Genomic DNA, 25450 nt, shown 5'->3' with positions numbered 1-25450 from the left:
GGCCAATAAGTATAAACACAGAATGTAAACTTACTTGACAGACAGACTAAATGTCCTGCAAGCAAAGAATCTATCCATAGCACAGAAAATAAAAACGGCTGCAAAACTTGGTGACTAAGGCTACCTAACCAACCCATGTGCGTTGGTAGACCTTTTCCTTCTTGTCTGATGTTCAGCTGACCCTTAACCACTTTGGAACCAGAGATATTCTTGCTTCAGTAGCTGACAAGTAGTAAATCCACAGTATGACTTCTTTAAAAAGTTTTCGGTTATATTTCTCTCATCATCACCGTCTTGAAATAACTGCATCACATAGTAAAGTGTTCAAAGCAAATTCGATTTGGGAAGCATTTTGCGTTTCAGTGTCTTGCTCAAGGATACTTAGACATGGTGACAGGAGGACCTGGGCATCAAACCATCCCCTACACAACAGCTATTGCCAGCACACCATCAGCAGCAGCTGTCCCAAGCTATGTGTCTTCAGTAATGAGAGAGTTCAGCAAGCTACCAAATGAGTTCTGGCTGATGTGTCCTTGTCTTTTGTTTTCATCTAATTCTGTTTTATCAGGCACCCAGACAGTGGCAGTTCATTATAAAAACAAAGAAAGAAATGTTCTGATTTGGTCAAAGAGGAAATGCAGTTGTCTTTTGTCTTATGAAACTCATGTTCACTGTCTTTCGGTGTATTTTCACTTTTGCCAAAGACTGAATCATTTGAGAGCTTCGCACTCAGTGGGGGAACCACCAAAAAAGTTGGCTGTTAACCTTCATGTCAGCGAGACTCAAAGCAAAGATGAAAGTGGGGGTGAAATTGAGTGAGGTTTGCTTACTAGGCGAAAACCAGTGCCTTGCTTCACAAAATCTGCGATGAGCCGAGGCGTCTAAAATTACAATCAGAGATAAAACAACTCTGATGGAAAATGGCCCAAAGCCAAAGAGACAAGTGGAACCTTCAAAAGCTGATAACACAGAGTAAAGATAAGCTGTTTCATTTGAGACACTTTCAAAATTACAGCTATGCAGTTGCTGTAACAGAGGAGAAAATCACAGGAACAAATTCTGCACCAGAAATCAAGAAGGCACATTTGGTCTGACACCATTTACTTCAACAGCTGTAACACAAAAACATAACATTATATCCTGAAAACATTATTGTCTTCTCTCAGTAACCAAAATGTTAGCACCACAAACACTTTCTCTGCAGGTAAGTCATGTAGCATCTCCATGAGGTGAGGTATTTTCTTAATTAGTGGCTTTTCTTACATTTTCTTTGTAACATTGACCACACAAGCCCTTTGCATTGTGAAAGCACATTATTTGAGTTAAAGGATATCCCTCTTTTTCTCATAGTGAATTATTCTTTGACAGCATACCAAATATGTCACATCCAATATCACATTGTGGTTGTATATCTAATTTCAGTTTTATTGTTAAGTTCGTATTGCAGAAATCATCACATGGTCCATTTCAGTCTATGTAGACTAGTAGACTCCCATTCAACTTCCCTCATTAAATAAAAGATCAATATGGTGCCATTCACTCGATTTACGCCTTCTGATCAGTGTTCTGGCGGTTTATCAAAAAAATAAATCTACAATTAAATTAGATATTATCAGTATGTTTATGGAGGCATCTGGCTTGATTGACATGCCTACAGTGCCATCAGGTTTCCAGTATCAGTGGGGAGGCATAGTGTAGTCGAGTTTCCAGTCAGATAGAGTGAGATCTGCGGCCATGTCTCCTGCTCATCCAAATATTGTCACTTCCAAAGAAACAAGATGGCAACAGCCAAAATGATGACTTTGTGGCTTCACACACACCAATAGGTGACATTATGGTTGGTTGCCACTGAATTAAGTGAAACTTTAAATGTAAACTTGCTTCTAGTCAGAGCTGGACATATGCTAGACCAGCACCTGCTTTAAGCAAATTAATATAGAAACTATGATTTAAATTGGGAGCCACTGGATAAAAGAATACATCAACAAGATATTGAATCTGACCAGACTTTCGATGTCCGCTTTCAGTATTTAACAAGTTTTGATAATTGGATCATAGGTCAGTTCATACTAAAACTGTATTCAGTTTTATATACAGCAGTATTTGCAGGTCAATAGATGTCTTCACCTTCTGAATATGTTGCTGACAGCACTTCCGTATAACAATATAACAAACCTCTTAAACTTATGCAGCACATTTACCGAGATCTGCACTTTATGGACTCTATGGACTTTATGGAAGAAAGGTAAAACATAATATTACCAAGTAAGGCTATTTGTGAGGTAACTTCACTAAATTCCCTTCAAATATTATGGAAATCCATCCAAGAACTGTTGAAACATACATTTTAAGACCACAAATGTCAGCCCCAACATCTGTGCTGAAACTTTCCTGTTTCTTTAGTCCCTTTCATGCCCACAACCAAAAGCTGATTTAAAGGAAAATAGGTGATCAGTCAAGCCTCACTTAACAATTGTATTGGTGTTTCTATTATTGTAAGACACAAAGAATGAATGAGTAAAAAAAAGTGACAGGACTAGGTGTCATTCGCCATCATACTGTAGCTGAGTCACCAGAATAGATACAAGTAAAAACACGCATTTATACAACAAATGACTCAAATGGTTTTTAACTGCTTTAATCTTTAAAATGTTTTACAGATTAATGTAATGAGGATCACTCAAATCTCTATAGTCTACAGAATATTGTGGTGCCTCAGCTGGCAAGATTGTGTGTGTGTGTGTGTGTGTGTGTGTGTGTGTGTGTGTGTGTGTGTGTGTGTGTGTGTGTGTGTGTGTGTGTGTGTGTGTGTGTGTGTGTGTGTGTGTGGGAGGAGGGGTTCTTTACCCTGTTGGTTCACTCATACTAACAGTTATCATCTGCAGCTTTTACATGCCTATGTTTATAGTTTCTGACATTACTGAAGGCATTCTTTGGAGTTGTTGGATTTGTGTTTGAATGTATTACTGATGAGGTTTAGTAACCTGATGAGGTCTCCATAACCTTTACCGTAACCAATGCTAAGTAACTCAAATCTGTGAGAAAAACTATAATGAATTCTGACGGAGGTCCAAATATTATGGGCATTTTAAAAGTCGTTGACATTCTATTTTTTATTGTCTATTGTTTACTTAATCATCACTTATTGTTTAGGTAGGTAGGTAGGTATATACTTTATTAATCCCCGAGGGGAAATTTTTTTCTCCTACTATTAGCATTCTCTCAACCAGCTTTCATCACAGGTCATCACAAACATTCTTGAGGGACTTTCCACATACATGCTTAAAACTTGCTAGTTGACTTTCCTTCACTTTGCACACACCGAAACCATCTCATTTGGGTTTAGGTCGGGTGATTGGAGGCCTGGTCATGTGATGTGCCATGTCATGTGTATCACTCTGCTTCTGCTTCGTCAAACAGGCCTGACAGAGCCCACTAAGCTTAACCCAGATGTGATGGTGCGTTACTGCACAATGTTATGTTAGCCATGCTTGTTAAGTGTCATTTTAAATCATGAATATATTTTAAACAGCGTCTCCAGCAAAGCCTTTCGACATGGTCACAGCTACTTTTCATGGGTCACAGTGGGAATCAAACAGCCAGATTTTCATTGATCTAATGTTCATCGTTGAGTCTCTTGGCTTCTTTAATTTTCTATTTTTCTCCATCATATGGAGTTTCATTGCAGTTGTTCCACGAGGAGGATTGACTGATTCAGTCTCCTCCCAGCAATTGATCTTGACTTGTGTCTGATGTTTGAACTCTGGGAAACATAGATACGGGCTTTAATCTGAGGTACCATTAATTGGTCATTTTTCAGGCCAGTGACACTAACGAACTTCTCTGATGCAGCAAATGTGACTGTTGGCGGGGGGGGGTCGTGCAGCTGTATCAGCGGGATAGCTGCTAGTTCTCTGGCCAGGACAGCATGATCATCAGCAGAGCTTCTAGCTTACTCGCAGCCGTCAGCAGATTTTGATATTTGTGCCTGATTTGAAGTTTGAGGCTGACATTTGTCCATTAAAACATGATTTATTTATTTATTTGTCACTTACAGTAATGTTACGAGTTGTAGTCATGTGTCTTCTTTGCATTGTGTGTAGCACTTGTCTTGCTCTTCATAAAGTAAACATAGAACAGAGTAGACAAACAGGAATGGTGATTTGAAATTAAATAAGTCCACAGAAATTAAGTAAATCATTTTTTTCCCCCCCGACTTATTGAAGTTGCAGCAGAATGCTTCCACAACCTGTTTTTTTCTGTTCAAGCAAGTGCTGTTGCATTTTTTTTTTTTTTTTTAATTCCAGGACTTACTTGGTTGTCGACATCCCTACTTTTCATGATTTTTTTTTTTTTTGGTGATAAATTGTCAATTACGTTGTCTTTTACATGAGCATGGCCATCCACAAGAGGGTAATTCATGTTTTAGTAACTTATTTTTTGTATGCCACCCTGGTTAATTTAATTCAAATCAAATTAATTGTAATAGCTCAGCTCACAATCTGTGTGCCACTTATCAAACTCTCTGATTGGTACATTTTAGTCAAACTATAATTATTGCCTCATGGTTATATGCCTCCAAAAAACAAGCCAAGTGTCAGTTTACATCCATATTTGTCCAAACTCATATGTAGTGAAGAAATAATACATGTAGGAATATGACCAATAAAGCTGACTCTGAGATAATACAAAGCTGCTATGACCAAACACATTGCTTCAAAGAATGTTGCAGCAAAAAAAAAAAAAAAATTTAAAATATGGATGCGTCACATAAATTGTCAAACAGAAAGGAAAGATGACCGACATAATCTTTAGAGATTTGGGATCCCAAGATTTGTGCCACCAATTCAGTATCTGACCCAAAGTGAAATATAGTAACAATCGCCTCATCTGTTCCTGAGGTAAGGCATCTAACAATGTTCGGAAAAGTGTTTCTGCAGAACAAAATAATGTCACAGTGAAGTGACAATGATAGAAAATGTCATGTCATTTTCAATGATAGAAAATCATATAAGATATTTCTGTAAAATTTGGTCAGACTTGGCATATAAATTCTTGAGTTATTGTCACAAATGTATTTTGTGAGGTCACAATGACCTCACAAAATACAATAAGTCTCGAGTCTAACTGAAGGTGTGTGCCATATTTCAGGAAATTCCCTGAGAAAATGCATTCACAAGAATAGGACAGCATGAGGTCACAGTGGCATTGGCCTTAGTCCCCAACATTTTTTTTTTTTTATCAGTTTATTATTGGGACAAAATGACAATTTTTGCCAAAGCTGAATAAATTCTGTCAAAGCATTCCTGAGACATTGTGTTCATGATAATGGGATGGACAGACAGAACGAAAACCCGAAAACATAATGCCCCCAGCCATAGCTGTTGCCAGTGCATAGGCATAACAAAGAGGTTGGCAAATCACATAATTAAATAACGAGAACAACAGCAATTACACAAATGCAACATACTCCACGCACAGAAATCAAATCTCTAATCCAATAAGAAGAGCAAATAGAGGCTCCTCAATATATTATTCATGTCTAATTTAGCAGTTTGTTTGACAGGCAAAGTTACCCATTGTGAGTTAAGTTGTATACTAATGTACAGAGGAAGGGACAAAGCGAACAGATCATGTTCCATCTAATTTATTATAGACATGCAGAAATAAAATTAGATACCATTTTGTCAATTAGTAAAAAAAAAAAAAAAAAAAAAAAAAAGGTATTTATCATGAGGTTACGATGCAGACGAATTCACACAAATTTCAATTCTTGAGAAGAGTCTACTTTACACCATATTTAATAGATCTGAAATTTACCAAAGCCTCTGACCATTAGCCTCCCATGTCAGAGGACAAGAGACAATTACTGACACACCCACAGTTTGGCTGCACATACTAAAATTAACCAGCAAATACATGCAAAGCACAGACTAGATGCTGGTTTGATACCCTGACTTCTATTATGTGGTTTTCGTTGGCAATCTTTTTTTAAATTCTCCACACAGAGCATTTCTATGACAAACAGTCTTCATATGAAGCTGTAAAAGGAAAGTTTGTGCAACATGTCAACATGTCATAATTCACATCAAATAGTTAAACACTGAAAAAAAAATATAACAATCATGTAGGAATATTAAAGGACAAGTGTCCTTTGGTGATCAAACTGAGGTACAGAACAGGGAATTAAACCTTCAACCCTCAAGGTGGGTTCCAATTGGTAAATGATCTGCACGCAAATAGCACTTTTTCAACAATTCACTTTATCACGTTTTTAATTCACCCCGTCACTCACACACCAATGACGACAGAGGTGCCATGCAAGGTGCTCGTCTGCCATCAGGAGCACCTGATGACTGTAGAAGCTTTAAGCAGCTCCTTCAGCGACAGACTGCAGCATCCCTCAGTGCAGTAAAGAGCGCTACCGCTGGTCATTTGTTCCGACAGCAGTCAGACTTTTCAACACCCCAATAAAATAATGTTTATAAAATGTATAAACTTTCCATTCATCGACCTAGCTGTATTTATTTATATTTATCTTTATTTTATTTGTTTTTGTGTATAGTCTTGTTTGTGTATTTATTCTTTTATTGCTCTTATTTTTTTCTAAAATAATATTTTTTTTATCCATCTTATTTTGTTTATTTCATAGGTATTTGTAAAGTTGTCCATACTGTGTACATGCTGCTGTGACGACAACATTTTCCCACTGTGGGATTAATAAAGTAAAATCTAATCTAATCTAATCGAACCGCCAACCCTACATAGTTGATTTTTTCCCCCCAAATTGTTATGGACAGTTGTGTCCCTGTCAACTTTCAATCAGCATACAAATGCTGAAATCAAGCATTGGTGATGACTAAAGTGCAGAACAATTCAAATCAGAACAAATCAGAGAGGACACCACTTTGGTGAAGTAAAAATGAAACTTCCTAAAAATATGGCACATACTGCACCCAGACATGTTTTTTTATCTGTGCAATCATCTTCATATACTGTAGTTCAGAGTCATCCTTTACAGAACACTTTCAGCAGCAAAGTATTATTATTATTATTTTTTTTTTTTATGAATGCTTAACAGCCGTCGCATTAAAACTGAACGACCTGCTGTGCAAAAACACTGACAATCTCAGACTAATCATCTGACGAAAAGATGAAAGGCTGACAGAGAAAAGACACAATTATACCCTTTCATCAATTATAGCAAGAATCAAAAGCAAGATGGAGGAAGAAAACAAGATGGGAAGTTTTTGTTCAAAAAGTAGAGACTAGGAGGAAAATGAAACGGAAGGAAAAAGCAGCTCAATGGCAGAAGGCATATTTTCAGCCAAATTGAAGAGCTTGCTGTTGCTGCTCATGGCAGAGTCAAGGAGCTCTGTGTAATAAGAAAAACTACATCAGAGACAAATCAGAACCATATCTGAAATTGGTAGACCATCACCACACCTAAGTCACCCCCTGCTTTCGGCTAAAACAACCATGAATGACATAACAAAATGGGATGAAACACCAAAGCCAGCATGACTAAACCAGTGCTTCTCTTTTTTGACGTGTCAAAAATGCTCATTAAATTGTGTATCAAACTTTCAAAATATTGGCGAGGCGACAAATAAAAGAATCAACATGGATTTTGTTGAAACAAAGGAAATGAACCCAATCATCATGTTAGCATTAACCTTCTTCCTAATGAGTCAAGTTATGGTGTGTTCAAACTTGGCAGCTTTGGTTCGATCCAAACAAACTCTGGTGTGATTTCTGTGGTTAATTTGAAAAAGTTGTGAACGTTGTCGAACTTTGATGCCCACCCTACCAGTGGACTGAGGCTCATTTCTAGTAGACATCTGATGCACATAATCAAATGTACTGCATTCCTTAGTCAGGTTTTTTTTCCCCAAAGGCACTGAAGATCATAGTTATTAAACCTCTTTTGAAAAAGCCTAATCTGGATGCCTCAGTAATAAATAACTATTGGCCAATATCCCAAACCTTTGTCAGGGACTACTTTGTGTCAATTAGCAAATATAACTCTGAGCAAACAATCACGTGTGGAGTTCCTCAAGGAACTATTTTTAGGCGTTTTTCATTTAACATCTAGATGTTCCCTCTTGCTCAGGTTATGGAATATTATAACAATGTACCATCATTATGCAGATGACACACAGCTATACATAACAGTATCACCAAGTGACTACTAAACACAATACATATGTTATTCAATGTAATGGCTGTTATTCTGCTTGGCAATGTTTGGGCAGACAGTGCCGGTGCAGGCGTGGTGGCTACATGTGGCTGCAGTCGATCCAAGGGAGGCCGTAGCCCACATTCCATCATCAGGTGGGCTGGGGAGCTGCCTGTGGTTTATGGTGTCGCTCGGTAGTGTAGTCAGGTATGAAGTAATGTGACTGAGAAGGGAAGACAGTCTGCCAGTTGTGCTCTAAAGCAAGCTGGAGATCTTGGAGGGAGACTACGGCCTGGAGCGGGGTGTGAAGCATCTGAACAAGGTCGGATTCCGTCAATTCCGGGCCCAAATACAGAGTCAGACTGGGGATGGTCCGGAAGAGTAGGTCTGCCAACACGTTCTCTTGGTGTAGCATACATTGTGAGGAGAAGCTGGACCACTGGAGCCTCTGTGACCAGCATCGATGACATCAGTTGGGTTGTAAACTACATATTCCATTGCCTGAGTATCTAGAAGATCTGCTGTCCCTCACTGCCCAAGTTGTGGATAAGCATGACTCTCTTCCACACTTCGCCTGTGTCTGCTAGACCGAAAAATGCAATAAACATTTCAAAAGATAAATGCTAGTAAACCCAGAGGGAGCGCCAGGAAAGGAAGGAGAGGTCGGAAAAAAAAACCTCCATCCTCGTCACAGTGGCAGAGAACCTGTACTTTTATTGGTTAAACAACCAGGGCCGTGACTCACAGATGAAGCCTGTTTGTTGAGTTTCAACATAATAAAAACATAATTATCACGCTTCACATGCAGGGAAAAACCTGCTGCTTCCTAAATGCTTTCTCTATTTCGTTTTTTTTTTTTACTTTCTGACTTTCTGACTAACCCACACATCTACATTTACAGACACATACACTTACAAGAGAGATAGCGTGTTTCTACAGTTCAGTATGGAGGGTGATTAGTACCATGGTTTGGCCATATTTTTTACTTAATTTAGATCAGCAGTGCTCCATGCCATCTTGTTGCTAAGAATGCCACTGTAGCACTGCTACCTTGACTACATGGATGTGGCCTGTCCAATCTGCTCCCACTAGCAGACAAGATTTAAAAAGCAATTTGTATTAAACGTGTACTACTACAGAATATATTTTAATTTGGCTTTTTGCAGCCAGAACCTGTGATTTCTCTGCTAACACAGTAGGTCAATCGACAGACCACAATGTGGCACTCACGCTGAACATAAGCACCAAGCCACCACCCAATTTGTCCAATGACAGCTCTAGTAACATTTCATGAAAAGAATGAGAGTTAGTGTTACTTTGTGCATTTCTACAGCCAACATTACACTGCTGGCTTCAACGGTTAATGTATGTTAATTATGAATACAGTATGCTATATTAAGTTTAGATTTGAGAGTACTCGCGTCTTTTCTTATGAACAGTATGTAGCATGAGAGTCTTAACTTTATTTAATTACTCACCCGTGAATGTTTTTTATATTTTGGGGGAATACACTTTGGTATTGGCTTCGCCACCAACATCATCGCTTTACTGTCGCGATACGATGTGTTGCAGGTTTGCACAAACTGCAGTGAGATCCCAAATTTGATCATAGCCAAACAGTGCAAAGAATGTCTCCATCTTGTGTCAGCGATTTGTACTTAATAGTAGCATAGATAATAAAGTTTAGCTGACTCAGATGCAAACTTGATGTGATGCTGGAGCAGCAGTAGTGTAGGTTTTCGGAACTTAACACAGCTCTGACATTCCTGTAAAGCAATTAGAAAAGCCAATCTGCATGGTTCTACTCTACTGTGAGGCTAATGCTACTATATATGTTACAGTACTATGTATGGGAAATGAAGTAAGAAAAAACAAACCTCCACAAAAAAGGATTTGATTTTGTCAGCTGAGCATGTTAGAACACGAAAGTGGGCTTATCAGGATTGCATTGATGACGCCATCTGCCTGTTACTGCTGAAAAAACTTAGATGGAACCAAAATGGGAAGTGAAACAAAACAGGAGCTAAAGGAGGCTATAAGAGTGGAGACTTTTTTAGACACCTTAAAATTGTTGAATTAATTTTCCTAAAAACTGCTGACTTGTAGTTGCTCACCTGGCAGGCGTTGTACAACAGCTGGTGCTCGAACTTGCGGATGCCTAGGATCTGCTGGAACATCTCGTAGAGCTGCTCTTTACTGAGGATGAGCTCTGACACAGAGCTCAAGTGTGTTCGCTGTGGTTGACGCCGCATGTCCTCGTCCCCCCTGTAGATGGCATCGTACTTGGCGATCCAGGAGCTCAGCACGGTCTCTTTGCTCAGACCATCAATCTCTGGGAGACTGCGGACACGCCGCTCAATGTTCTTCTTGAAAACCTCGCGGAAATCGTTGGCTGAGCAGCCGCCACTCTGAACCATCCGGGAAGCACGCTCACTCTTCAGGAAGCCCTGGCAAGGAAGGAGAAAGAATAACGGGCACTTACAACAGTGATTTTAATCTATTTATTTGCTTGCTTTGCTTTACCATTTTGGCCCCACTTGACTCGCCTAAACCCAAAAGGTTTTTATTTTCCCCGAAGGAGTCATTCAGATTAAATAAGAAATTAATGAGATGAGCAAGTCTGTTTGCAGTCCTCCTCCATCGAGCAGTTGTAGTTCCAAGGCTATCATCTCCAGCACAATTCTGACAGGGTTAAGGTGCATCTTCACTTGACACTGGCCATCTGTCAATGAAATTCATCGACCAATCAAATACATGTGAGAGACACTGCAGCCATTTTAAAATGCACAGGTATTACCAGAAACAGTGAGCCGGCATGAACAAAGCCATGATTTTGAAAATTAAGCTTCTTGATGGAATTCATATTTTTGTATTTAGAGCTGTCATTTTCACATTTTGGCATCAGTAAAATGTCACCATGCACAAAGTCCTAAACTTTTCTTGCATTGTGGCTACTAAATTGACAAATCACCAAAAATCCAGAGTGTAAACGGGGTAGTCAGTTATTCAGTGGGTGGAATGTTAACTCTCACTGGCTCATTCATATTTTGGGCTTTTGGCAGAAGCTCTTTGGCCACAGAGGCTGTCATTGAGAAGAATGAATAGAAGAACTGATAGAAGAATGGGTGGCTCAGACTGAAAAAGGCAGCAGCAGTTTAGTGTAGCATTTAACAGTCTCCCAGCTGGCTGCTTCAACTCTTCTTGCTAGTCGCACTGAGACTCAAAACATCACATCAGAAAATGATTCATGTAATGGAGGCTGAGAGCTCAGAAAGCAGCTGCTGAGAACAGTTTGAAGAGACAAACAGGCATAAACACTATATTGGACTAAAGCATTACGTTTGGGAAAACGTTCTAAAAGTATCTCTAAAGATACCCTCGAGATGTTCTCTCTAGACTAATTCCATTCAACCAAATTCTACTGTTTTTGGCAGAGGAAGATGTTTTTAACTTCATTGGCCAAAAATGCTAATTTAAAAAAACAAAACCCTCAGTAATGCCAGAACCACATTTTATTAATTATTTATAAAGGAAAACCAGTAAAAACTGCCAGGCTGACAAATAGACATGGCTCTGTTGAGCCTTACCTGCCTTTAGCTCTTAATAGTCACAACTTCATGAACATATTTACAATTTGGTAAAATAATCGGCACATCATTCCTGCAGCTGTCACAGATGTATCGTCAACTGCAACAGTTTTGGAGACGTTAAACTGATTCTCTCCTCTCGATCTCCTTGAGCTAGATGCAACGACCGCTTCTTATAAATCATCTTCATGTCTATTAGACCCAATCCCAACAACACTGTTCAAGGATATTTGACCCTTAACTGAACACTTCTATATTAAATCAGATTAATCTCATTAACACTATAAGTACCGCAGGCTTTTAAAGTTTGCTACTTTTCCGTGATACATGCCTTAGATAATATCATTAGAAAACTCTGCATACATTTCCATTACTATGCAGATGATATCAAGTTATATCTATGAAACCCATCAGCTAGGAAAATTTTAAGCATGTTTAAAAACACGAATGCTTGGATAATCTGTTACATCTAAATTCAGACAAAACTCTTGCATTTGGCCCTAAAATAAATTCTGTATACAACTGCACAGTTACTAGAGATGATATTGCTTTGGCCTCCAACGCTAATGTGAGTACTCAGTGTTATTTTTTTGATGAGGATATGCCCTTGTGGTAGCAGGCATGGTTTGTGTGTCAACTGTTGCCGAGTTCAAACAGGGGTTTTATTTACTATGTTGGAACTCAAAATGTTTGGTAAACCCAGAGTTTGGCAGATGCTTGAGATGTTCGCTAATATATCTTAACTTTCATGTCATTATTAAATTTAACACCAAAAGATTTAGCAAAAAACTCAACTATCTGATAAAACTGTTACAGTTTTGTGAAACATGAAATTTGGCACAGCTCTACTATCGCTGACCAAGATAGAAGGACACTCACAGCTGTGGTGCAAAAGTGATCACCTGACTGAGAGGTTAAGCCACAAACTTAAAGAGAAACTGTTTCAAAGCAGAAAAAGATCCCGTGCCAAATGACCCCTCAAAGAAATTCCATTTTCACATGATGTGCCCAGATATTACTACTATAACTCCCTGCTGAGGACTGCATGCATGGGTTGATCGGGGATAGCTGATACCATGGAAACAGGAAACATGTGTGCCATTTTAGTTCCACACCTCTGTAAACTGTAATCTCACATAGTTTGATGAGGTGGTGAATGGTGCATATGAACAAAAAAACATTCTTTGAAAATAGTGAAACAATTACATTATTGAATGTTTTAGATTATTGCAGCCAATGTGATATTTCTCAATTTGTTTCAATGTTTCAAGTAGAAGCCCCAATGTAAATGAGATGTGATTCATGTTTGAGTTTTTGACCGGGACTGTTTGTATATCGATGGATGTATGTGACTATACTGTATACGGTACACTCAATTCTATCTACATGTACTGTCTGTATGAAGTAGATGTATGCATGCATGTTTGTCGATAAATTAAGCTGCAAAATTGTAAGGCCACACTGAAAATACCGGCACTATTTCAAGGTGAGATTGTTCATGTTAGTACAACCCTGTTTCCCCAAAAAGTTAGAATGCTATTTAGAAGTTCAATAAAAAAAACAATGCGATGATTTGCAAATCATGTAAACCCATATTTCATTGAAATTAAACCAAAGACATCAAATCAAATGTTGAAATTATATTGTTCTATGACTGCATTAACAAATAGCGAAACAATTTAACAAATAATATTCCTCAACATAAAATTGCACAGAAACCTGGGGATTTCATCATCTTCCATACAACTTATTATAAAAAGATTCAGAGGCTGAAAACCAGTATTGGATGGCTGTGATCTTTGGACCTTCAGGTGACAATGCATTAAATACAGCCACGATTCTGTAGTGGAAATCACTGCATGGGCTCAAACACTTCTGAAAACCACTGTCAAATGCAGGTTAAAACTCAACAATGCAAAGAGGAAAAGGTATGTGATCTCAAAACACCACCTCCCTTCTTGGGCCCGAGCTCATTAAAAATGGATCGAGGCAAAGTGGAAAACTGTCCTTTGGTCTGACATATCAATGACAAGCAAAAACAGAACAAATCTAAAACTATTCCAATAGAGCAGCTCAGCAGCAAACAAAAGAAAAATGTGGCCAACTGCCGCGCGTACAAAATAAGAGGAATAAAGCTTTCAAAATAATAAAACAAAAGCAACAAAAACAAGGCTCAGTATGCCAATACTGGTAGGGTAAAGGTTCTCTTGTGACTGACAACATAAACCAACACATGTCCTGGCAGAACCATGTGATCAGCTTCGGTCTGTTGTCAGGGTTGCCGTCGCAGCCTCACGAGAGTGCTAGGCCTATGGAGCGTGAACCAACAGCAGATGGAGAGCAATCACATTGAGCAACAAGAGTAATGAGGTGGAATAAAAATCACTTGAAACTAAAGAGCCTCAATCAAAACATAAAAGTGAAACATGACAGGAAACAAACGCATTGGTGTTCAGGAATTGATTTGAAACCAGCAAGCAGGAGGGGCCTGAGAAAAGCCACAGAAAGAGTCTTTTTTTAAATTGTGATAAATGGAAATCGACAAACGTTAAGTGGATGAATAGGGAAGTGACAGATGTCACTGCCACCAGAGGAGCCTGATAACAGCAGCTAATCTGCCTCTCTGCATCGCTCAACACAAACTGCTCCACACTGCAGGAGAGAAAGACATTTAACAGTTACCGCAAAAGGAGACCACGCAGTGAACAGAAATTATAAAATTGACTATTTCAAATGACGACGCCTGAAACACAGAGACAGGTGCTGGAGGTTATATCTAGATTAGGCCATGAGTAATGAGGCTGCAGACTGACTGGCCTGATCAGGAAATTGAAAAAAGAAAAAAAAAAAGTATGCAACTCGGATATTTTATACTGTAGAATAAAAAAATAAAAAAAATAAAAAAATATATATATATATATATATATATATAAAATTTAGAGTCAGCAAGTGAGTGAGATCGTGTCTAGATTATAGATTGGAATAAAAGTCCTATAAAAGCATGAGTAAAGTCATTCTGCCAACTAACAGGTGTGTCAGTTTACTGTTTTTATTATATACCTTAGTGAAACATACTGATGTCAAAAGCATAAAAGACAATAGGGCTGCACCAGTTAATTGTGTTGAAATTGCCATCTCGGTTCATACTTGTAAGCAATTTCATTCCTTAAAAACAACTAATCTGGCACATTTACATTAAGAACATCAGCTGCATCGAATGAAGTGCTCCTACTGGCCTCCTTGACTGCTCATTCAAACCAGCCTTCCTCCCTATCAAGGATGAATACATATTCATCAATGAAAGAGTGGCCTCTAGCCTGTAGGTGGGTGTAGACTGCAGAGTCCTGGCCCTGCATGGGGTCTTTCCCTTTGACAGCAGCTATTTGGTTTCCATATACAACAATTAATGGCAATCCTCCCAGCACTTAACAGTGTAACACTTTATTACTCTGTTTGTACCAGGAGACCCAATTCTTGGAGTGGACCAATTTATGGTCGAGCAGGTTTTGGGTTATAAATTAATTAAAGAACAAAGGGTTTTGAAAAAAAAAAAAAAAGGTCTCAACCGTTACAACACCGCCGCCACATACAGATCATCATTGTTTCATACAGCCCCAATGCCAAAAAAGTTGGGATGCTGTGTAAAATGTAAATAACAACAGAATTCAATGATTTGCAAATCACATGAAGCAATATTTGATTGCAGATAGACTAAAGACAACATATCAAATGTTGAAACTGAGAAATGTTATTGTTTTACAAAAAAATAAAATACGTGCCATGCCATGTGTACTAATGCATCCCTGGACCATCACAAATGCTGGCTTTTCAACTGAGCGCTGATAAGAAGCTAGGTGGTCCCTCTCCTCTTTAGGATGCGGCATTCATGATTTTCAAAAAGAAATCGCAAACTTTGATTTGTCAGACCACAGGACGGTTTTCCACCTCGCCTGAGTCCATCTTAAATTAAGAAGGTGTCGCTGTTTCTGCATCACGATTATATATAGTTTCTTTTTTGCCTGACAGAGTGTGAACCAGCATTTGTGGATGCAGATTTGGGTTACAAACAAATTCTCCCTTAAAGTTTTATTGGTTTTGGTCACAGACTTCATAATTTCACAAAAGCCTTTAGTTGTACTTTTTAAACTTGTGCTTGCATAATTGTGGTGGCGCAGCCTTTATTTCAGTTATATTTTATGTTGCCAATGCAATCGGCATACCGATCCTATCAGCGGCTCTATGCAGTATCCTGTATCTACTGGTACATATTGTTTCCTATGCCACAGCAAATGTCTGGATGAGAATATTCTGGAGTTAAACAAAGAGTTGCATTTTGGGAGTTTATTTTCTAAATTAGACTACAGCTTGTGTTCAGGGATACTCTTTGGTGGGGTAATATTGTGGTGTTCATTCGCTGAGTGTGGGGGAGCATGATTCAACATTACTGGTAGTAATTAACTACATTAACATGTAGCTACATTAACGTGCAGCTTTGTTGCCGTATTAGCATTTCCCAGCATCATAACACATATACCAATCACAGTCGCATTAATACATTTGTTAGTTTGTAACTTATTACACAAAGTTTTCATGCAGCATTAAAGCCTTTTTAGTGTGATGAAATTTTAACTATGCATGTCAAATAATACGGGCTTTTAAGTGTTAACTGTTAACATTGTGAAAGAGTTGACATTCAAATAATTCAAGGTTAAAGTAAAATTTTACTCCATGGGAGTAGAGTTTTAACTCCCAAAAGGTTCAAGGCTCAATTCCTGAAAAGTGTTAAAATATCAACCCCTAGAAAAGAGTTACTTTCACTCTGCTTGAGAGTGCATTCGATGGTCTCACATGTACAAGCAAATACAATTGATTTGAACTCACAGAGTTTATTCCAAAGATGTGAATTCCAGAATCTGACTTGTGCCTGTATACTTTAGCAATGTCATCTCTGCTCAAAGCCACAAGTTTATACCTGCTACACATGACGACCAAAATCATTTATTTTCTGACAAATCTAGAGACTGTCCTGTTCAGCCTCTTCTGCTATCTCCTTCACTACCTGCTGCAGGCTCTGCTCCCAGATTCCAATTAGTGCTGATGTTGACCACGCCGTGAACACTTGACAACTAACCGTCACAGTATGCACGCCTGCGCTCCACCCCTGCCCCTCTTCTTCAGCTGCTAGTTCGCAATATCTAGAGCCCTTCTAGTAAAGAACATAAAATACTAGGGTAGATCAATACGTTTCGAGATTCCTGACGTGCAAATTATAATCCTGATAAATAACTGGTAAAAATTCAGTCACTTTATCATCATGAGTTCTGACTTGCATATGTTTTTTGTGAGCAGTGGATCGGGTGGCTTCTGCAATGGTTTATGCAAGTTTGTGACAAATTATTGGGGAACTGAAAGAAGTCACATGGAGCCAAATCCGATGAGTAGGAGTGATGAGGAGATACGGTTGTCTTGTTGTGGGCGAGAGACTTCTGTGCGTTTTCATTGTGCAATAGATTGTTCTATTGATTGAGGGTCAATGTATGGTAGAAATTGGAAATAAAGCTTGCGGTGTAGTACATGTCATTTAGGTTTGTTAAAAGGCTTCTAAAACATTTCAGCTATGATAACAGAAGGTCAAGAAGAGCCAGAAAGCTTTACAGAGGTACCTGAAAAATGCAGCAAGAGACAGTTCTTTGTTCCAAGATTAAATCCAAAGATGGAATACCATTGAAGGGATCAGGGGCAATTACAAGTTGTTTTTTTTGTCCCTGCAAAATGAGTTTAACTGGACTGCACATGGGATTTGTTGGCATGAATATGTTTATAGAATATCACCGGAGGTATGTCTTTAGAGGGGTGATGATGGGGCTGCTCTGTGTGTGTCTGTGTGCGTGTGTGTGTGTGTGTGTGTGTGTGTGTGTGTGTGTGTGTGTGTGTGTGTGTGTGTGTGTGTGTGTGTGTGTGTGTGCGCGTCTAAAGGTCACTATGTCTTTGGTTGCTCTGAGCCTCCTGTCAGCCTGAGAGGTTCTCATGCCCCATTCAGACACCCTCCAAGACTGGATCGAAGACTCCTCCACACTATGCTAATGTCAGGTTATCCTGTTTTAAATAAAGAGACTACAAATCACCCAATCCCCCCTTCAGTCCTGCCATTTCTATGTTTATAGTTATACTTTTTTGTATTTTATCATCTGTTATCATGTTTGCTCTGACTATGTGGGGATGGGGAGAATAGAAATTTGTTTTTAATTACATTTATTGTAAACTATGGGAATATGTAGCTGATGTAGTTCTTTCAGACAAACAGTACATATAGATATGAATGTGATAGTGTGCAACAAAAACGTAAATTTGACAAATGACTTTATGGTGTTCATACCTTTGAATGTATGGCAATGCAGTAGTAACACGTCACAAGAAGATGCCGGTAAAAATGAGATACAATATCTTTCTAATCTTTTTAAGACAATGGAATAGTCATATTAACTATTTAATTTTTTTTAATTTTTATGTATTGATGGACCATTTAATCATTTGAAAATCAAGACCCATCCCTTGTTAATGTCAAGTTATCATTACAAAGACATCCCAATGTCTACTCGGAATTCAAAATGACACAATATTCCATGAGACAAAAACACAATCAAAATAGTCATAAAAATAAAGATTCCTTCATGTTCATTACAGGTGTCATGTCAATCTCATGTACAACCCTTTAAATATGCTGTTATGATGTTTTTCTTTCATTTGTGACAAGATGTCGAGACATGTACAAAATTCGCTGTCAATGCTATGTCTGATAATTTCCATTTTAAAATCGAGGGGCTTTTTAAAAAAAATGTTTAAATCAATATGCCAATTTAATGCTTTTTTAATCATATTCACACACAACAAATGTGGGATTTGGGAATGTGCGTTGGAGTATTTTACAGTGACTATCTGCTAAAACATATTTTGGACATTGGTCATTGTTCTTGTGCTTCGATGAACAAGAAATCTGATGACAACAAAGATTTGATCAGTCTGAGGACTTTTGTTGGGCTCTGAATATGCTGTTATGATGTGTAGACTGCTGTACTTAGATATATGTACTTTCATTACTGGCAGTTTGAGACCTGATCCTGGTCATCAGTCAGATTGCAAGCCCTCCCTCGCTGCTCTTTGGATAGGTTTTCCTCCATTTTGTTTGGCAACTCAAATGTCAGCCATTATTACTAATGAATCGATCAGCGGGAGACTTCCTCTCTCCCCGCTGCTTGAATTAATTGGGGCTTTGAAATTGCACTAAATTATTTACGTGGCAGCAGAGCGCCAACCTGTGAGTCAGGAGATTAAAGATGGATGCCAAGGAGCCCTCGGAGTGTCACTACAGTTGCTTAAAAGTTCTATATGTAAGATTGTGAAGCAATTTCAAGTAAAAATGTATTTTATATTAATAATCTTGGAGGCAGTCTATGTAACTTCAAAAAAGAACCCATTCCCCTACTTTACCCATTGCCTATAAAAGCCTCTATACTGCTTTTTTTTTCCAATTTCAATGCAAGGGATTCGGGCCGAGCTCCCCCCTTATATGACGTGTATTGTGCTTTGCCTCAATACATGCCTCTCATACCCTCCATTACAGTGCAGACACTATGCTAACAGTCTTTAATGATGGAGTCAAAACAAAAGCCCTCCTACAAACACAACTACACCAGGACAAACTCCACACAAGACCATAAAAACAAATGATAGGGCCGATCTGGCAAAACAAGAATGAGACATAAGTTGGAGGGGAAAACCTGAGTCATAATCGGCATTTGATTCATGGACGGATCAGCGTTCAACTTTAGGCTTGAAAACGTTTCCTGAGCTGTCTATATTCCTTCTGGGCAGGTAAGCTAACAATACTGCCAAGCATGTGAAATACAGTATATTATGGACCTGTGGTTTTACTTGGCTAACGTTAGAGCGTTCCTGCTAATGGGGTCAAATGGGAAGCTACCTAACATGGGAAAGTACTTTGTTGAATGGATTACGTCTACTTATTCATCCAAACTGCGGTAGCTGATCTGCCTGGTAAATAAACCGCCAATTGTTTCGGTGTGCCATATGGGAGCGTTAGAGGTTTAGTGTTTCCTATGACTATGATGAGAAAAAAAAAAGTGATGGATATAACAGCAACTGTTCCAACACTGCATCAATGCAGCATTTAAGAAGACCTCAACCTGGTGTGTCCCTGGACAGTGATAGTCTGGTGAGGGAAAACAACAACTTCTTTCCATAACACAATTGGTGTAACTGACACTTAATACTGCACCTGATTGCATTGGAGCTGCTGCTGCTCTGCGTCCTGTGTGGACACAGCGAAAGTTTGTTCAACTGGGGGTCATATTTACCGTGTACATGAGAATATATGGTGTGCCGTTTAGGCCATTTATCAAAAAAGCTCACGTGCACCATTTATTCTACACATACAGTACACATAAAAACCTTGCACATGCATTACATTTTGCATGCACACACCAATTTTTCTTACACATACACATAAAAAAGTTCATGCATACACTACTTTATCCTCACACACACACACATGCGCATAAAAATATCATGCATAATATTACTTTTTCCTATAAGGCTTTTATTGTGAAATGTGGATGAAGAACGTTGTTTGGATGCGAGAAAAAAAGTAGTGTGTGTGTGTGTGTGTGTGTATGTGTGTGGTGAGAAACAGTGTGCGTGCCAGGTAAGATTAGTGTCGTGTGAGGTAAAAACTAGTGTAAATGCGAGGTGATATTCAAATGAAGACCCAGCCGGACAACGCTATTCGATGATAAATCCTAGGCCAGCCACATCAGGTTCCATCCTCTTTTTGCAGATAGCTGACAGGTCGGATACCTCGTCCCGCCAAGCCCTGAATCAAGCAGTGACCTTAATTCACAGCATTTTTGTCAACACCATAGTCCTTGTCATTTTGGCAACAGCAACAATGCTGAATACAGCTGCAAGGCTGAAAGGGTGCTTGTGAGACTCGAATCCGAGTGTGGCAACCCCATTTGGTTAAATTTGACAGACAGATATGTTCAGTGGGGGGTTTATTGAGACCATGTGTCAATTTGTCGAGCCTGTAAAAGATCATCTACCCGTTGAACTGATATGACAGGACTTATAAAAAAAAACAATTACTTCATGTTCAATAAAAACCTGATGACGTGCAGATTGATATAACAAGCGTAGGACTCTGTGTTGCCTGAAGCGAAGCTGCCCAATCTTTCTAACACCAGTACCATTTTTCCTCTCAAATTGCAAATGCCATAGATTAACAGTGGAACAGCGGAGTTATGAAAGTCATCTGTCTGCAACATGAACTAAAAGGCCACGGATGGAGGAGTATCAGAGCCATAACTAACAGCTGCTGGCTCTGTTTGGAGATGACAGCTCAGATTAATCAGAAGCACACCTGGAGGATTTGGTTCAGTTTTGATGAGAAACATTCTAATTGATCTTGTTTTGATGGGGCGAAGCGGGACATCAGAGCGTGGTAGTGGAATACTGCTTTGACTGGTCGCCGTAAGAATTTGGAAATAAATGTCGTTTGTGAACGAAAACATTCCTCAAAAAGAAAATGCTGAACTTAATCTTCCTTACATGAAAGGGATACTTCTATCAAATCAGATGGCAATCATAGAAATGGTCAGACCACCGCCTGAATATACACAGAAGCATGCTATTGTTTGGTTGTTGAAATACAATGGGAGCTGAACATTCCCTCTGAAGAAACTTGTGCATTCACACGGAAAGCGAACGTTTAACAGCTATGAATGTAGTTTTGTGCAAGTATAAAAGACACTTTTGAGAACAATTTTCTTACACTACAATCAAATAGCAAAAATGTATCAACTAAAAATGATGTGGATTTTCAACAAATTATATCTGAGCGGGATTCTGTGCTGTTGGAGGAGTCCAGAGGTGGTTGGTGGGTTTGACTTGAATCCACAGCATGGTTGCAAAACACACACAACTCCCTCTCCCTCACTGTAACCACTCGACAGGAGAGCACTGTGTTGAGCTACATGCAGGTTAAATTGACTTTATATTTCTATTGAAAGGCTTTTAAATGTAGCTGCCCAATTTTCACTTTGTGTTATATTTCATGTTTTCAGTGTCATCTGCATATTGATCCCTTCGGTGGCATCTAGTGGTATTGCTGCCCAGATTTTCCACCAGCACATACAATTTCCTAAAGCTTAGGCTGCTGGATGAAGAGTGGCATGTCAGCATAATGTGCAGCTGTAGAGATCTGAACAGCTTGTGCTGCCATAGTTAGCTTCCTGTCAAGATTGCAACCATCTGTCTTTTTTTTTGTTTTTGGAAGACATACATTCCATGACACTGACAACATGGAATATGAATGATAGAAAACAATGTAGCTATGCTACGCTACATTTAAAAGCATTTCAGCATAAAAGAGCCATATATTGTCAACTGACAAGACAGTCTTAGAGTGGGCGCGATGTTTATAGTGTGTGTGTGTGTGTGTGTGTGTGTGTGTGTGTGTGTGTGTGTGTGTGTGTGTGTGTGTGTGTGTGTGTGTGTGTGTGTGTGTGTGTGTGTGTGTGTGTGTATAGCCATACTGTGATTACAAGTCTAACCCACCATCCATCACCGTAGGTCCCAACCCATTATGTCCAATTCAAGCAAAAGTTTTTGACTCCCTACCAAAGACATGATTTGTGATCAAAGCTTTTTTGTGACACAATAAAGAAGCTGGCTTTATAAACAAATTTGAAAGTCTGTAACCAAAATCTGTGCGGCATAATATGTTTGCGATCCACATTATTTTATTGTCAGTTCATATGATTTTTTTGGTGGTTAATAGGACAACTTTTCACTTCCAAAACTCCCGTAACTGGTCTCATCAGTTCCCCAAAATTTACAGAGTGTAGTAAAAAGAAGAAATTATGTAAAACAGTGGTATACATGCCCCTATCCCAACTTTTTTGTGTTGCTGTTGCTTTATAAAACAATAGCATTTCTCAGTTTCAACATTTGATATGCTGTCTTTATTCTATCTGCAATAAAATATTGGTTTATGGGATTTGCAAATCATTGCATTTTGTTTTTATTTACATTTTACACAACATTCCCAACTTTTCTGGAATTGGGGTTGTAAATCAGACCAGGTTATAAAAATGTTTCCAAATTATACAACGGATTAAATGATGAATAAGTGGGGAGGACACAACCTATATACAGGAAAAATGGGGAAAGGAAGGAAATGTAATGCTACATTTGGAGAATATGGGGAACAAAATTCAAAATTTTGACCCAAAATTTGAGTGGAGGAATCTAGTAAGGTTTTTTTTTTTTTTTTTTTTTTTTAACACCAGCACAGCAGAGTTTCTTATATACAAACATTTCTTGTTGGAGGTCCTGTGGAGAAGAAAAGGCAAATCACTATCATGTGTTCTGAACCTGATAGTGATTTGCCAATCTGGCAATATTGGGAAAAAAGGAAAACTAACTAAAAATATATTAAAAGCAACAATTCTATTCCGTTTCCATACATGTACATTGGGAAGAAAACATGCACTGTCCAGGCTTCTGGAAACAGATCTATATAAATGTTTCATATTTTGCTGACAGCAAGTAAGAAAGCTCTCACAAGAAACCGGATGACAACAGCAATTCCCACAGTTGAGGACTGGGTTAATGTGATCCATGATATTTTTGTGATGGAGAAACTAACTTTTGACTTGAACAAGAAAAGTTTGAAAGCTCGTGGATATCTTGGATTGATTATACATCCTCATTTAGAACAGATTTTACATGATCCAAAAAAGGTTATTTTAGGTACCTTCTCTGTTTGCTGTTTATAACATTTGTTTGTTTCTGTTTTCTTAAAAAAAAAAAAAAAAAGTTTACATGCATTCTTTACACAGTGTTTACTTTTAAGCTATTTTGCCTCATTCTTTTTTCTATTGTCACCCTTATTATAAAGGAAACATCATATATAATGTGTCAGTTCTGTTCCAAATTAAAATAAGAATACAAATATATGCTGTTGAATTAAAACTAGTCAAATTTTCTTCTTTTAAAAAAATAAAATAAAAATAAAAATAGAATAAACAAATATATGTTAGAGGCCAATTTTTTTTATGTCAGTTTCAAAGTATTTCAGAGAAAATTGGTGGTCACATGCACAAACAAACAAATGTACAATTAATATAATAAGACAGAAATAAAGCTACCTGTCAGATAAAAAGTAATTTTAACATTTACGGTTCTCATGAAATAAGGAAAAAAAACCACATCTCCAAGAAAAAAAGACGAGTACAAGCCTATTAGTTGCAATCAAAAAGTTCGGAAACAGTTTCTGTTTCGCACAAAAGGAATACGGCACAGCAACGGGCATGGAGCAGAGGGAGGCAATATTTGTTTATGTCGCTTGATCAACATCAGCACCTATGTCACACGCCTTTTTTGTAACTGTATTTGCATTTTCAACATGGAAACTTGAGGAGACGGCACACATAGCCCACCAGGGACAGAGCTGTTCAACTTTAAAAGAGTGGAAGAGCAAAATAAATGTTTTTCTTTCACTTCAGAGCTGTCAGGTGGAGCAGTGGAACAAAGCGCTTCTGATCACCTCTGCAAGGAACAAAACACATACAGCAATCTTTGACAGGTTAAGGTTCAACCGTAACGGCGTGTCAACACAGCCGAGGCAAAGACTCAGGACAAACTTTTTGTCAACCAATTTGCACATAATGATAAAGCAGTTAATATATTTAAGAGGAATCAAAAACTTGTGGCTATATTTCCGGATTTTTCTTGACTAACCACCTGAGAAAGGAGTAACAATATTGACTTTGTGAGTACACAGTTTAGATTCACTCAATCAGTTGTTGGCAGCCATATTGCAGTTTCTGTGTCTCAGGGAACATCTGTTGATACAAAGCTCAACATGAAAGCTTAAACAGCCTTCTGTAAAACTGCATTCTCAGAATAAAAAAAATGGCATGGATGCAGAAATGCTTAAATAGACATGTCAAAGAAATGTATGTTCGTCTATGTACAAGAAACCGCACTGCGTGAGTACTTCAAACGTTTACACACTCCCCCTCAGCTGAGTGTAAATCCACTTTCATGCCGCATTAGCAGGCTTCCATGTGAAACTTGTATCAAAGCAAACAGACGTAGACAGATACGGGGCCTCCCACTCACTGAGGAACACTGAGGAATACATGCATGCCTGAAGGCTAAAATGACAGAGCTCTTGATGTGTTCACAGCCCCTTTCTGTATATGACAGGTGAGTTTGTTTGCAAGGTAAATACGAACAAACATTCAGTTTTGTGAGATATTTATATGGATTTTTAAGCTGAGACAAGAAATGTTTTCAGTCTTCTTTACTATATTACTTTCACTACCACATACGGTAAATTATCACATAGCAGCAGAGGCTTTTATTTACCCGAACTACAGACCCACATGCAGCACTACACACTGCAAGTAGCAGCAGATCAGAGATGCTCCAACCCTGTCGTCAAAGTCGCCCTTGCTCTTTACAACTGCCAATTTTCTCCCGCATCCAACACATTCATCGTGAGGACCAATTTATGTCCAATATATCGAAGACCTTGGAATGCACCACTGTTACAAGATGATAACAAATGATCTTAGGGTTAGGTTTCAATAACTCGTTC

General features: G+C 38.5%; 1 protein-coding gene across 1 annotated transcript in view; it reads right to left on the bottom strand.

The window, feature by feature from the left end:
* Positions 1–25450, bottom strand: part of cadps2 (Ca++-dependent secretion activator 2) — a 233305-nt gene that overhangs the window by 156492 nt on the left and 51363 nt on the right. The window contains exon 3 of the mRNA XM_069718728.1: positions 10294–10626. Coding sequence (XP_069574829.1) covers positions 10294–10626 — 333 coding nt within the window. The remainder of the gene's footprint in view (positions 1–10293; positions 10627–25450) is intronic.

The sequence above is a fragment of the Brachyistius frenatus genome, unplaced genomic scaffold (assembly GCF_029030835.1).
Source record: "Brachyistius frenatus isolate BFR_SWC_R1_liver_20210118 unplaced genomic scaffold, ASM2903083v1 Contig_197, whole genome shotgun sequence".
NCBI lineage: Eukaryota > Metazoa > Chordata > Actinopteri > Embiotocidae > Brachyistius > Brachyistius frenatus.
Note: the sequence above shows the minus strand (reverse complement) of the source record. Positions and strands in the feature narration are given on the sequence as shown.